Genomic DNA, 15,705 nt, shown 5'->3' with positions numbered 1-15,705 from the left:
ATAAATAGGGGCTGATTCCTCAGCAGCGGGTGCATGAAATACAAATGTTGTATTGGGCTGTATAGACCGGATTCATGTATTTTGGGCCACTATTAAAAGAAAACTCTTATTTAAATATTAGCTGATTCTAAATCAGCAAAAGAAAAGTTTTGCTTAGGAGTGGGCAACATGACGATCTTTTATTGTATCGTAATTCATTACATCAGTACTAAGGTAAAAATCACCAACTGCATGTTATTATAAATAAGGCATAATTAGGCCTGTTTAACTGGGCTTAGTGCAGCGCCATATGTGAAACATTAAATAGAAATCATTGTACTCAGTTTTCGATTTTTTGTTTTAATTGTATCACTACTGGGGATTTTTGTCTGCTCCCTCAGAAAAAAATAACATTGTGATATATCTTGCATCGTGAACGTGTCTTCAAATATCATGATATTACATTTATTCCATATCATCCACCCCAATGTTTGCTAAATTAATAGGATAAAATAATGGCTTTGGCGTTCAGGTTATACATATTACCTAACACACTGTCCCATTTTATCTGAACCCAAGCCACTGAATTGCCTGGATTACTTGGCTCTGATATCAGTTAGATATGATGCATTACCAATTTCCATTTGAAGAAGGAGAGTTCTTTCTTTTTTGCCCTGTGTGAATGAAAAACCAACAAGATACTGGAGTACCGCTTCGGTTCCACCCATGAGTTTAACCTTTTAGCCACCACTTTACATTCTAACTGAAATTATTTTAGCTTTAGATGTCATTATGGTCGTTGTGGAGTTGAGTCTTTTCAAAGGGTAATGTATAGTGTAATTTTTAAACAAAAAGAAACAAAAGCTGCATGGTCCATATTTTAACCTCTTATATTTTCTTTCTTCGTCACCTCCTCACATTTCTCATTACAAAATTCTTTCAATATGTATTTTTGGATCAAAAAGATGTAACTAATAGGTCTGTCTTTTCCCTGTGTGAATGCAAACATGCTCCAAGTCCAAGTTCAGTCTTTAGGGTTAAGGATCAGACTGCCACTGCCAATTTCTTTTCAGTCAAGTCATGTAAAAGAAATGTAAAAAAAATCAAGAGGTAAACAATATATAAAAACTAAATAATAACAACATCAACAGCTCAGGGGCAGAGTACAGTCCAGTGCTCTGGAGGCACTACAGCACAGAGGAAAGACTCATCACACAAACGTCCGCAGAGCAGGAGTACACAGAGACACGCATGCAGGCAGACACGCACACAACTGGACTGTAATGATGCATGTGGTCATGTGAATAGACAGAGGAATTGCTGTGTAAGTATCACACTGAGGTCAGTGAGTGCAAACAGCAGTTTGAACATGAGCTGGCACTGGGAGAGAAAAAAACAAGCCTGTTTTATCCGGCACTGTCACGGAGCTTCATACCCTAAGAAAAGTACGTCTTTTCCTGGGGTTTGGGGGGGGAAGCCTGCTCTGCAGTCCTGGGGGTATTTCAAAAAGCAACCCTTCTCTCAAGTTTGTCCAATAGGAGCACCCTTTACCTTTCCTCCAGCGCACTACAGTACTGTGAAAATGAACACCGATCCTTTATTTAATTTCCAGTCAAAACAGAATTTTTTTTTTATTTATTTTTCTGAGGACATTAGATATTAGATAATCCACTTGGGGTAAGTTGAAGAAAAATAAGCAAGAAACAGGATTTCTAAAACGAGTTCAATAAATTATTAAAAGATTTAGAGAAAACGGGACCCCTAACAACTGTGCAAGACCTGGTAGACCACTGAAACTGTCCCCATCAGATAAAAAGCACTTTAAGCTTTCATCTTTGAGAGAGAGGAGAAAATCATGCTGCTTCAAATCAGAAAAAAATCCAACCTCTGTCCATCCTTCCACTGTGAGAAGACAACTCTATGTCTCTCAACACTATGAGTCTGAAAGGATGTGTAGCTGCCAAGAAGCCATTACTGAGAAAAGGAAATACAAAAAAAGAACATTTGTAAATCAAACAAAGAAGCTTCCGGTGTTCTTAGTACAATGGACTGACACACCAGAGTCCAGCCCTCAACATCACTGAATGTGTTTGGGATTACTTGGATTGTAAGAAACCAACTTTTAAGACTGAACTGTGGAGGCGTGGAGAAATATTCCCTCGGATTTCTTTGAAAAACTGAAAGCAAGAGTCCTGAAAAGAATAGTAGCTGTAATAGAGGTAAAGGGTGGACACATCAAATACTGGTAATTGTACATTATATTTAGTCATCGAGGTTTCTGTGTAATTTTTCCTGATGCTTGTACTTAATTGTCATTTTGACTGGAAAGCACATAAATAAAGGATGGTCTCTGACTGTGCATGTGGTATCTGATAAATACATGAACCTAAGGGTATTTAAGTTGGTCAGCTTTTGTCCAGCCTTTCTTTTTTATTAAATGACATGCTTGTACCTGAGACTCAGGGGAAGCTTTATTCTGCAAATCCTATTGGACAACCCTCACTTGCAGCTATTGCTGGCAATTACAAAAGCATGTTGTAATCTGATATAATTTCTCACTCGTAGCTCATCAAAACAAGCAGAGGAAACTCTGTCAAAAGAGCAGATTCTAAACTTTTAATCGCTAACACACTTCCGCAAGTGAAAGAGGAGATATATTATTATAATTTGAATTTGAAGTAAAATATGATTTTCATATTGTGGAAAGAAAAAGAAGAAAGCTTTTTCGGCACATTTCGGCCATGTTTTTGTTTTTTCTTGACAGTGTAAAGTGCAGACTTACATCTGTCAATAGAGACTGTAAATCAGATGTAAATATAATTCGTTACATCACTAACCATGTCTTTCATTATGTAACAGTGTAATTGCGTTTGGGTTCACATACTTGCGTGAGGTAAGTTTCTTGCCTCAGCCAAAGTGAAGACTGTCCAATAGGAACGTCCCATACTTTTCCCCTTGTTGGAAAGGTTTTACTTACATGGCTAACTGAGCAGTCTTGCTTTATGACAATAACCCTCAGGACTGGGGGACATTGAAAGGTGAGGACATGAAGGGTTTTTACAAGGCTGCTGATGTTTAAATCAAAAACATTGGAATACTCTAGAGAAGCCCAGCCTCCCCGATTCTGTAAAATAAATCATGAAGGCACAGTGAAAGAAACTAAACAAAAACAAAGTGGTGATCAATAACAGAATTTGGCCATAATTAAAAGTTCTGTGCATGTCTTTTTTGTCTAAAGTCTTCTGTGTGAAGTCAGAGTGCTGGTCTGAGGATGTGTATATGGTCCCAGTGAGGAGCTGCTGTCGTCCTCCTCCACTCTCTCTCTCTCTCTCTCTCTCTCTCATTGCGTTTTTGTGTCCATCTGCGTGTCTGCTCTCACAGGTAGAGCTCATTGGTCCAGATGTTCTGCAGGCTCTCTCTCAGCTCTTTGAAGCTGGGCCGCACAGCCACATCCAGGGTCCAGCACTGCTTCATGATGTCGTAGACGACGGGTGGGCAGCCGTCTGGGGCGTCCATCTTGTAGCCCTTCTCCACTCGCGGAACCACATCCTTCAGAGGCTGAGAGGGGACAGGAGAGGGAGAAGGATGGTGTTAGTTTGCATCATGTTTGATGAAACTCAGCAGAACAAACAGGTCAAATCAGTAGACAATGCTGCCCTCTGCTGGTGACTTGTGTGTAGGACTAGCGCAGGCAATAGCCAGAGAGAGAACTTAATGCAGTACACTGTAAACCATAAGTTTGGAATCAATGTGATGACATCATAACATGATTAATGTATCCAACATGTTAGTTCCGTGCAACTTAACAGGTTTCAAATAATTAGTAGTGAGTTGTAAGAAGAAATGTTTTGATGTCCAGAACTCTGAACTGTAGATTCTAAAATGACGAGAAAGCTGTACAGCAGCAACAATTCAATTAAAATACAATCAATATTGTAAATTATTATCCACAACTGATAAAATGTATATGACTTTCCTTTTCAGAACTGCTGGCGACTTGGCAAAAAATAGTGCAAATAAATAATTACAGTAAATTATTTATCATTTAAATATAAATGCTGTTCACAAAATGCTTGAACTAGTGAAAAAAGTAAAATACCATTTGGTTGTATTCAAATTGACTACACTCTTTAAAAAGATGGTTCAAGATGGTTTCAAGAGTTCTTTAGGAAGGAAAATGGTTCTATATAGAACCATGAACACTCAAAGAACACTTTGCATTATTTCAGAGTTCTTTACATCACAGAAGCGTTCTTCAGACTGACGGAAAATGTGCATGAATGTGGTATGGACAGTTCTATATATAGAACCTTTTTGAAAAGTGTTCTATATAGCACCCAAATGGGTTTTTCTATTGTGAGAGCTTGACATCATAACAACAGAAGAACCCTTTTGGGTGCTATATAGAACCATTTTCTCTTTCATGATGTAAATGACCCTTAAATCAAAGTGTTCCCTGAGAGTTCATGGTTCTATATAGAACAATTTTTCTTACTAAAGAAACCTTGAAGAACCATCTTTTTTAAGAGTGTAGGATTGTAACGATTCACAAAATGCATTATTCAGTTTCTTATGATGCAGTAGTGTCTCGATTTGATACAGCAATAAAACAGAGTGGCTGAACTGTGGCTTGTGTGAATATGAATTTTTCAGTTTCTGAGGGCATTTAACATTATAAAAGTACAATATTTAAAACAAAAGCTGTGTTTTAGAGTCCTGATCTAACGCACTGACCACAAGCCAATATGTTAACCCCAAGCTAACATACTAACCACAACCACAAGTTAAAGGAGAATTCCAGAAATATTTAAAAATGTATACATTATTAAATTGTTAAGATGTAAACAAAATCATTCAGTGTGTTTTAATGTGAGAAACTTAGAGAAACTTCCTGAATCAGAATTGTTCACAGGAGTGATGATAGGAACCAGATGTCTGAAGAGTTTAATGCCTCTAAGAGCTCCCTCACAGAAAGTTATAACATGAAATGTAATATTTCACACAACAGCTGGTGCTTGTATACTACAATATTTAAAAGCAGCCTGTGACCCTAAAGAACACAAATTTACAATAAAGTGAAGAACTTCTTTAAAAAGTGGAACTGTAGACAAAACTCACGATTCTTGGATATGGCACACGGCCGAAGGAGTAGATCTCCCACAGCAAGATGCCGTAGCTCCATACATCAGACTTAGTGGAAAACTTCTGTTCGGACACAAACAGGAACAGTAGGATTCAGCCTTGGTCTTACTATTGCATGTTTCTGTAGGAAATCTGTATCTGTCTGAGCAATAACAGACATGCACACTATAACGTGTAAACACAGGCAAGCGCACATACACTCACTCCCTTTACCTTTTCTCTCAGGGCTTCAGGAGCTGTCCATTTCACAGGGAGCTTGGCTGTGTCCTGAGTGGACGATGCCTCCTTGGTCAAACCAAAATCACTGACTTTGGCAATGTTGTCCTCAGACACTAGAACATTACGAGCGGCCAGATCTCTGTGCACAAAGTTATTGGCCTCCAGATACTCCATGGCTTCACATACATCCCTAGAGAGAGAGAGAGAGAGAGAGAGAGTGTGTGTGAGAGAGAGAGAGTCTGTTTGCCCATAATTCTAACCAACACATTACTTTTATTAGTTACTGAGTAATTCATAGTAGCTACTGGGGAGTAACATGAGTCTTAACATGAACAACTGAATAATAAGCAAAGGGTTCAAGGGGTTAATATAGTAAAAAAGCTAAAGTAATTAAACAATTGTAAAACTCACATGGAGAACTTGAGTAGACAGTCTCCCCCAATAACAGTGCGCCCCCTGGAACGCAAGTAGTCCACCAGACTGCCCTGTAGAAACAAGCCCAGAACTCATTAGACAGGGTGCAATCTAAATCACTCACATTCATACAAACAGAACTTCTTTACTTATTTTCAAACTTTTTACTTTCTTACTTCACGTCCCTAGTCATGTTAAAGGGCCTACATTGATCCTACAGGGGAAACTTATGTTTGGTTGCCTAACAATGCCCAATTACAGAGAAGAACAGGAATGCCAACAGAGGCTAAGCTCCTTTACCATGGGCACAACCAGGTATGCCCAGTCCCAATCCTGGGATTTGAACCCCGCACCTTCCAGTTGGTGGCTCTTCTACCATCTAGCCACCATCTAGATTTTCTTGTGTATTATTTTTCTCCCTGAGGTCCCCTTTTATGTACACATGTGAACAGTCATAATTTAGTTTTACATGAACATTTTCCAACCTCTCTTTATCCTTTAGAGTTAAACAGGCTGGTTTTGTTACTGTGCCTTTAAAACTGATATATGCAAATAAGCTCTGTTCTGATTCCCAGTGTTGTGCCTCATTCAAAGCGCAGTTTAGGCTGACACTTCTAATAACTTTAATACAAATGGGTGGAGCTAAACTGGTATGGTATGTAAATTAGTGAGACGTCATAAAAACAAACTGAAAACAGGCTGTTTTTGCACTTTAGTTTCCATATATAGATGTATGGACTCAGAAGTGAAAGGTACATTTTGAAACTTTAACAATATTTACATACTACATCAAACTTTGGCCCTTTAAGCAAAATTTATCAGTCATACTGTGTCATTTAAAATACAAAATTCCTTCAAAATTGACTTTCACCCACCTCTAAAGTGTACTGTTCACCAATGGGCAGGGATAATATATATTAACCAATAATGTCATGTTTGACCCCAGTAAATAAATGCATCCACTTTGTCCACTGTTTCACCACATTTTGCACCATTAAGCATCCCAAATATTGAAAAAAAACGTGTAAAAATCATTAGCTGTCATTTTCAAGTGGAGACTGTAAACATTAAATCCATACCACATTTGAGGAGATTTGAGTTTGATCAATTTATTGCTGAGTATGCAAACCCTATATATTTTTGCCATGTTTATGTTTCTGACATTATTTAACCAACCAATGTACATTATTTAACCAACTAGGTAATTAATTGTGTAAGTATGTATTTCCATTTAAATAATTATATAACAGACAGTAATAACTGTAGACCTCTAAGTGTTAAGCAGTGTTTGGGTCACTGACCTTGGCCATGTACTCCGTGACGATGAACAGGCTGCCCTTCTCCTCCACGATCACTCCTAAAAGTTGTACGAGGTTGTTGTGCCGCATTTGCCTGGATACACAAAGGATACTTTGTAAATTCCACTGAAAATGACTCCCACACTGCAGTTCACACATCAGTACAGACACATGTGATCAAAGCTGCAAGCTGACTTCAGAAAGCTACATGGAAATGCTGCAGGTTTCAGAAGGTTTCATAAGCAGACCATGAAGGAGATAAATAGCTTACGTCATGACGGAGGCCTCAGCAACGAAGGCCTGTGCGGTGGCATCATGTTTGATGCACTTCACAGCTACTTTAGTGCCTCTGTAATCGCCAACCATCACGTCTGAAAAAAAAACAAGCAAGAGAAACACATTTATACAAAGAATAGGGGCATAAAGTGTTTCTCACATCTCATTTTTAAGGACTGCTGCAGCCCAGTGTTTTAATCAGGTTTATAGGTGTTTATGAGGTGAAACAGGTTTGTTAAAACAGCAACAGCATTAAACTAGATTTCTACGACTGGAATTGAGAAACACCAGCTTGATGGATCATCCTACAAAACTGATTCAACGTCAAACACTTTTTGGACTTTTTAACTAATTTTGACAATAGACTAAAATCCTTTTGCTCTGAATGACCTTAATTATACCTTAATTATGGTGATTTTATTAAACAAATGACTGAATTACTAGTTATATAATACTAATGCCTCCGAAACCAAATGTTTCAGGAGTGACTGTTTCGGTAGGGACAATTTTAGCTAGAACTCAAAAACGCTAGCCAGTACATGACTTGCAAACACAGGTTTGAGCAGTTGTACACACACAAAATCACACAAAGTTTCCATTAAAACACCAACGTTTAAAGAACAACAGTTTACTTAATTGCAGAAAATATTTTTGACAGTTACAACTAATGTTACACGCTAATTTTCAGACTTTTACTACACATTTACTTCAAAAAAATGGCCTGAGGGACAAGGATGCAGTGTCACATCCTGCACTAAAATGCATGGGTGTGGTTAAAATACAGCTCATCTATGGACTGAAACTCTGTATTTCTGTAGTAAAATAAAATTGTGGGACACCAATTTTTTCCTTATTTTAAAAGAAATCAAAAAGATCTTTTAAAAAACAACACTGAAAAAAAGGATTACTAGGAACAATTCAAATTAATGAACCCCTTACATTTCCAGGCTTGTTATTAGGCGTGCACGATGATATTGGACTCATATCAGTATCGACAGACAAAAAAAAAAAAGATTTGGCTGATATTTCAAACTGATATATGATGCCATATTCATTGTTTTCTGGAAGAGCAGAACATAGGCAAAGCTAGGCTACTGTGCTAAAATAACTTTAGAATAACTCAGTTTGCATTGTTTTTCATGTAATTACTGAAAAATAATGTAATAAATGTCTCAGACTTTAAGAAGTTGTAGAAATGTACAATAGAAGTTTAGTCAGGTCTTGGCCATTTAAGGGCTTAGCTCAAATGTAAATGTTCCATTTTTAGCCACATGGCTAACTTTTAATTGTCATCCCTATAATTAGCCATGAACAATTAGCCACTTAGTTGGTTTTTTTGCCAGTAATTTAATAATTTGAATAAAGAAAATCAAAGGCATACAGACGAAATGAAATGAAATGAAGTACCACAAACATTACAAGTAAATACTTATTTCTTCATTCTGTTCCGCTTTAGTGCTGTGAAACTTACCCCCAAATTCCCCCTTCCCTATGGACTGAAGAAGTTTCAGTTCTTTGCGGTTCAATGCCCATCCACCTGCACAACACAGAAGCATTAAAGTATGAAACATTACTACAGCTATCAAACCCCACTGAACAAGAACAACACCATGCTGAATCTTTACACATCAACACGGCTCCTTTCAAAGTGTACTCTAGCAGGAACTAGAGTCAGCACAATACCAGAAATTTGACTTTGATACCGATACCAAATGTAGTATCACAAGTCTCGCTACCAAACGGTATTATGGCAAAAATGAAACACACTAATCACTGTCTGAACACCAAATATTTATTGGATTGAGCAAAGAACAATATTTCCATTTTTACAGCTTAACTAATCTGATATGTTTCTATTTTCTTCATCTCATTTTTTAATATGTCGAAATAAATCATACTAATAAAACCAAAAAATTGGTATTTGAAGCTTTACTGTATGTGGATGTTATTTAAACTTAAAAAATGGTTCTTCATACTCACTCCTGCTCCAAAATGACTTTTTAAAGAACCATTAATTTAAAAGTGCTTTGGTTTAGCAAAATTTGTTTTTCTATGTCATTGCTCCAAATAACCCTTTTGGCAAAATACAACATAAATCCAGTGCTAGCCTATAAAAAATAAAGAACTGAAGGTTTTGAAAGTATTAAACAGAGTATTTAGTTGTTTGTCATGTTGCAGCATTGAAAAAGGATTGAACTTGCAGTACTTTGTGCAAGTGTGTGGCTCCAAATCCTGGAGCAGAGACAGAAAGATGAATGGAAAAGAGAACAAAGTCTTACTTCGTGAAAACTCATCCTGTGCTGCCACTGTCCCCTCCATGAGTTTGGGTTTCATAAGTCTGGTGCACAGCCCATCTGCGTCTTTGGTGTAGTGCTAGGGGCAAATGATTGTAATTGAATTAGAGAATATATCAATACTGCATTTTCACAAATCAAAAAACACACAAATTCAGCCAATCTTATGCAGATCTGTGCAAACTGGTATTATCAGCAAGTCATATAGTTGAATATAGTTAAATATAAATGTGTATCTCCATATAATATTTTCATGTACTTTATATATAAGAGGAAGGAGACAACCAGCTGCAGCGTTTAGACAAAAGTACTCTGCATTAACAGTAGCAGCAGTCTTGAATCTTGAAGCCTGAGTTTGGCCCTTACTTTGTTCACTTTTTATAGTCAGAAACCTCATAAACAAATCTACTTAACAGCTCAACATGAGGTAAATGCAAGCACCCCTCGAACGAGGGATAAGGCATGGGGTCTCCCGGTTCTCTGGAGGGCTCCATAATAAGAAAACTTTCCCCATGGACAAGATTTTTTGGCCACTGGGAGAACTGAAAAACTTCATCTTTTGTGTGGGTGACCAGAAGACACAGATGCCTGTACTCTCAGTGCTCTACACCTTGATATCCTGATGCCACCCCTCTGGAAACCCAATGCTTGCATTACCTTTTGGATTGAGGCAAACAGCTTGCCAAAGAGCAAGGCAGAGTGGTTTGGGGGAGCTGGTTGCTCCTATCACCTCTAACTTTAGGACTTAGCCTCTGAACAAGACACTCAGAGTGGCTGGTCACTGGGAGACCTGAAAAACCTAGTCCTTTGTGTGGGTGACAGAAGGACATGGAAACCTGTGCTCTGATATTGCCCTACATCTTGATATCCCGACAGTACCCCACTGGAAAACTCCCTGCCCACATGACCTTCCATAGCGCGGCATCCGCCCCACCAAGGCTGAGCTCAGTGTGCCAGGGCTGGCCTGGTCAAGTGGGTAGCTCATTGTTTTTGCAAAACAAAAGAAGCAGATTTCATACACCAAACATGTCTTGGCTGACAGACTACACTGGGGGTAAGGCGGTAGGGGGGGAATACATTTGTATTCTGACCGAATTGTCATTTTAAGTGTTGTCAAGTTAACACTGAGAATGATGATTATCAGTCATCGGCAGAGGGCAACTGACTCTCAGAGAGCGACTCTTACAGCACTGTGTGCAACATCCTGCAAACACACATGTCGACACATGCAGAACACCCTCATGGCCTAAGAAGAAGTGAAAAGCAGCCCAGTCAGTTGCCAGAGCTTTGGAGGACAGAAGGAACGATAAGGTGGTGGAGTCAACAAAGCTGTATCGATCCAGCCTCTTAAATGAGCTGGAACCTGTGCTGCAGCTTCCTCTTTCTCACTTCCTTTTCATCAACTTTTCCAGGAACTGTAGTGCAGTCAAAAAGGTGAGAACAAACCACGCAAGTGAGACAGAGCGCTTCACTCGCACACCATGAACCCAGACACAGACAGTAGCACACACAACAAACCAAGAGCAGATAGCCCACCAGACAAACACATATACTTAAACAGATGCACATATTACTTGATCCCTGACAGTAATAGTTATATGCATTATGCACTGGCATGCAAACAAAATACAAACTACCATTACATAAGCCTGGAAGAAATCATTTAACAGGTTGAAGGAATATTTCAGCCAAAACTCAAATTCACACCATTTTGTAGATGACAGGGATGTAAAATGATACTGTAAACATATCAGTACTGGCAGATGACGGGGAAAAAAACACTGCTAATGGATCGATCTCTAGATTTACCAGATATTTCAAGTAGAATGTTTAGGTGATGCTGGGCTACTATACAAAAATGTCAACACTTTATATATTTTATTGCATTTGTAACCCTACAGGAACACATATTATATTGCTCTGTATGCTAATATAGGTGGATATAGTCGCAATTTTTTAATGTTTATGTATCGGCATTGGCAGACATGTACATGAAGGCTATAGGATATCGGCATTGGCCCACAATTCCCATATCGGTGCATCGCCCAAAAAACTGACAAAAAGTATGGACAAAACTCAGGCTTTAAGATGCCTGCTACTATGCTGTTAGCTATGCAAAAATATTTGTTTTTTATAGACAACAGTACATCATACAGTGTCAGAAACCACACAAGCAGATCTATTTATGATTGCTTAACAACTTGTCACAATCCAAAGCACGTGTATGACGTTTTAGGCCTGCAGTTTGCATAGCGCTAACTGGTGCAGGATAAAGCTTTCATTACCTTTTAGCTACACTAGTCTTGAGGCTCTAGTGTGAAACTAAAGAAGCATACTGTCTTGGCTTGGGGGTAAGAGGGAAGACTACGCCTCTATGGCAAATCACCCACACTTGTCAGGCCTGCGCTACTGTATTTAGAAATGCTTAAACAAAAACACTTTGAGCTGCACAGCTGGATGCCATGTCCTGTGATGGACCCCTACTCACAGTTTGCACAGCATGAAGACAAGCCACATTTAGGTCCACTGAAGGGGACAGAGATAAGGTCTGCACAGTGTGCGCACTGTGAGCGTGGTCAGTAGTGTCATTTGGTGATCATCTAGTGTGTCAGGTAATGCGTGTTATTGAGTAGAGTTAGGAGGAGATAACCGACACTATAATTTGATCCAAAACCAAAAACCGTCACTCACTATGCCCACAGTTTAAAAGCCATCTACTTATGGCAAACTAGAAAAAACAGCAACAGAAAGGCAGCAATTTAAGAGTAGTGAGAGTCTGTGAGAGGGAGAATGAAGAGATAGAAACAGTGTGAGAGTGTGCATGTTTTTTTTTAACTGAAAGGAACTGAAAGTACTGTGGAAAAGTCAGTGACATTATTGGACATATATATATATATATATATATATATATATATATATATATATATATATATATATTTGAGACATATTATTGTTGTACGTACATAGGTTTCTATGCATGTCCTGACATTGTATGAAAACAAACCAGTATGTGTGTGTGTGTGTGTGTTTGTGAGTGTGTGTGAGAAAGAGAATCCAAAATTACACATAAGAATTTACGGAATGAAGCAACAGGCTTGGCCCTAGAGAAAAGGAGAGGGGTGGAGTGTGAGAGCTGCGGAGGGAAGGACAGGGTCAAGTGACCACTCTCAGCACCAAGCTTTATCAGAGCATAGCCATGGTAATTGACATACACCACTGGCTTTCCAGCTTTGCCAGGGACCACAAAGTCTGACAGCTAATAAAGCACACCATACAGAGAGATCACATCATACACAGGAGCTTTATTTCACTTTGAATAAGCAACTTTACTTAATAACTATAATACTGCAATAAAGCACTTTAAATGCTTGAGTCAACAGAGTAATCTAAAGGAGACTACAGGTCTACATTCCAGCTTGACCTCACGTAGTGTGACATGTAGCCAAAATAAACCCATGGGGTAAAATACACCCTCATAAACGTGTGCTAATTTCACTGACCAACTTTGTAGGGGTGTGTTAAGCCATTCCAGCAAAAACTACTGTTAAGAGAACCTTTGACCCCTGGCCAAGAGTGTGTGTGTGTGTTTCCTGGAGCCTGACTCAGACGCTTTCTCCATCTCTGTGGGCCTGCCTGACGTGGACCTGCTTCCTGTTTTGTCTATTTTTGGGCCTGTATGTGACAGTCAATAAAAAAGAGGTGGTGGAGGAAAAGAAAGTTCTGCAAGCAGGATTGGGGTTTATTCTTAAAAGTACAAACAGCAAGGAAAGTTGACCACTCAGCAATTCTGAAAACAATATTACCCAATAGTCTTCTTATGGTCATGAAATTTAAGCTGACTATTAATTACGATATAAATAACTGTAAATATCAATTTATTTGCCTTTTTTGTTCATAGTGTGCAATTATGAAAGTACAGTTAATCTGGCTGATTAACTGTCTTACTTCCCAGCTGTTGAGATCCAGCAGCTCCCGACAGATGACAGAGCTTGAGCTCAAATAAACAAACATTACTGACCGCTGCACTCCAAAGGTGTTATTACGGAACATCACATAAACAAACATTACTGACTGTTTCCCTCTAAAGGTGTTATTAACAAACCTCAAATAAACAAACATTACTGACTGCTTCTCTCAAAAGGTGTTATGAACAAACCTCAAATAAACAAACATTACTGACTGCTTCTCTCAAAAGGTGTTATGAACAAACCTCAAATAAACAAACATTACTGACTGCTTCTCTCTAAAGGTGTTATGAACAAACCTCAAATAAACAAACATTACTGACTGCTGCCCTCTAAAGGTGTTGTTAACAAACAACAAATAAACAAACATTACTGACTGCTGCACTCCAAAGATGTTGTTAATAAACACCACATAAACACACATTACTTACTGCTACCCTCTAATGATGTAATCAACTAACATCAAATAAATATAAGCTGGCTTGAAAAAACATTAAATTAAGATGCTTCCACACAAATATAATGTAGACCTAACGGCAACAGAAACTCAAAGCTGACCAAAGAAACCCAAAATTCCAGGCTGATGTCTCTGCTTAATAATGAGAGGCTGATTATTAAACTCACCTCCACGAGCTGCATGAGGTTCTCAAAGTACTCCTCCTCGTCGATGGTGAGTTTGCAGTTGTGGTAGATGATGCGGTAGTGCTCCACCTTGTTGTCGCAGCTGACGCAGAGTGTGTAATCTCCGGGGAAGTTGGTGCTCTCTCGCACCAGGAAGAGTCCCTTTTCAGGCGGGTACAGCAGCCTCTCCGCCTGGTCTCGCGTTATCTTCCCATGGAACCATCTGAGGAAGGCAGGACACAATACAGTCTCAACACACTGCAAATATATCACATGGCATAACACAGTACACAGGTTTATAAAGACTCACTGCCGCCCTCTAAAGGTGTTAACTAATTTCAAATAAAGACCTGCTCGCACATTTATTTTCAAAGCCGATTAATTGAATGTGAATTGTAATTTTTTTAAAAAGATCAAATAATCGTTACATCCTTATATTACTGTATAATGAATATATATCGCTGCTGTCAGAAGAAAACCTTGTATCTCCATTTTTGTCGTTTTTCAGTTTTTGATAGAATTTGAAAACACCTGTTGCCCTTAATATTGTGTGTAAATTTCATGATGAATAGACCAAAACAAACAGCCCAAAATTACTTGGAAAAAAGTCTGCTTCCAATGACTTACATTAAAAGTAAAGTACGTTTTTTCCTTCTCCTGTAAAGTTATCATTCTGGAGATACAAGGTTTTCTTCTGACAACAGCAGAAATGAATGAATGAAATATTCATTACCAATAAAATGTTTGGACATAGCCGAACTGATGTGGTTTCCATAATTGTAAAGGCAAATAAAAATAGTGAAGATGTCTATGTATGCATTTATTTCCAAATCAAAATATTTTACAATTTTTTAATGCTCCCTTCAAAAAAGCAGTTTTCAGCAGCCAAAAAGATCTCAGCACATGTAGATCATCTTCAAGCCTGATGGCTCCTCATGAAGCTGCCTGAGAGAATGAGTGCAAAGCTGAGCATCTAAAGCTGCATCAAGATAAAAATAATATAATAAACAACACAACTGGTTTGATTTGTTTAACACCTCCTTGGTCACTGTGTGATTCTATGTGTGTTGTTTCTTAGTTGTCTTGAATATTATTCTAACTCTTCTATGAGTATGTGTGTCCAAACTTTTGAATGGTACTGTAGTAATGCACTCTTAAAGGAAAACACTTCCTCCTGCAACACTGTAGTTATGGAAGTGAGGCATTTCACCACAGCCACAGCTTAGACTACAGCCTCCAGAATTCTTTAAATATTATTGTTCACATTTCTATGTTGGCTTAGTTCTACAGACAGCCAGGAATCTGAAGGATATATTCAGAATGAAAAGGGTTTCCATTCTGAATGGAGCTGCATTGAGATGTTCTTTTAGCCCTATAATGAACACAGAAGATACAGTATAGAAGAATGCACTGTTGGCATGTACATGAAGGACATGGTCATGAAGGCCCTGAGGAACATTAACAACCCACGCTGGCTAAAGCAGTTTCTTTGCCACT

General features: G+C 38.4%; 1 protein-coding gene across 3 annotated transcripts in view; it reads right to left on the bottom strand.

The window, feature by feature from the left end:
- Positions 1 to 2,706: 2,706 nt before the first annotated feature.
- The window catches only part of csk (C-terminal Src kinase), a 35,684-nt gene continuing 22,685 nt past the window's right edge, over positions 2,707 to 15,705 (bottom strand). For 2 of the 3 annotated variants that reach the window (XM_036568304.1, XM_036568305.1), the window contains exons 5-13: positions 14,212 to 14,431; positions 9,608 to 9,701; positions 8,800 to 8,865; positions 7,324 to 7,423; positions 7,056 to 7,146; positions 5,752 to 5,825; positions 5,335 to 5,530; positions 5,098 to 5,184; positions 3,355 to 3,537 (exon numbers count right to left, since the gene is read on the bottom strand). In XM_036568304.1, the coding sequence (XP_036424197.1) occupies positions 3,355 to 3,537; positions 5,098 to 5,184; positions 5,335 to 5,530; positions 5,752 to 5,825; positions 7,056 to 7,146; positions 7,324 to 7,423; positions 8,800 to 8,865; positions 9,608 to 9,701; positions 14,212 to 14,431 (1,111 nt within the window). Of the gene's footprint in view, positions 3,538 to 5,097; positions 5,185 to 5,334; positions 5,531 to 5,751; positions 5,826 to 7,055; positions 7,147 to 7,323; positions 7,424 to 8,799; positions 8,866 to 9,607; positions 9,702 to 14,211; positions 14,432 to 15,705 lie in introns of all 3 variants that reach the window. The other variant, XM_036568303.1, reaches the window with a different exon arrangement.

Source organism: Colossoma macropomum, unplaced genomic scaffold, assembly GCF_904425465.1.
Source record: "Colossoma macropomum unplaced genomic scaffold, Colossoma_macropomum, whole genome shotgun sequence".
In the NCBI taxonomy this organism is placed as follows: Eukaryota; Metazoa; Chordata; class Actinopteri; order Characiformes; family Serrasalmidae; genus Colossoma; species Colossoma macropomum.
The sequence above is the reverse complement of the archived record's forward strand: the minus strand, read 5'-3'. Positions and strand labels throughout refer to the sequence as shown.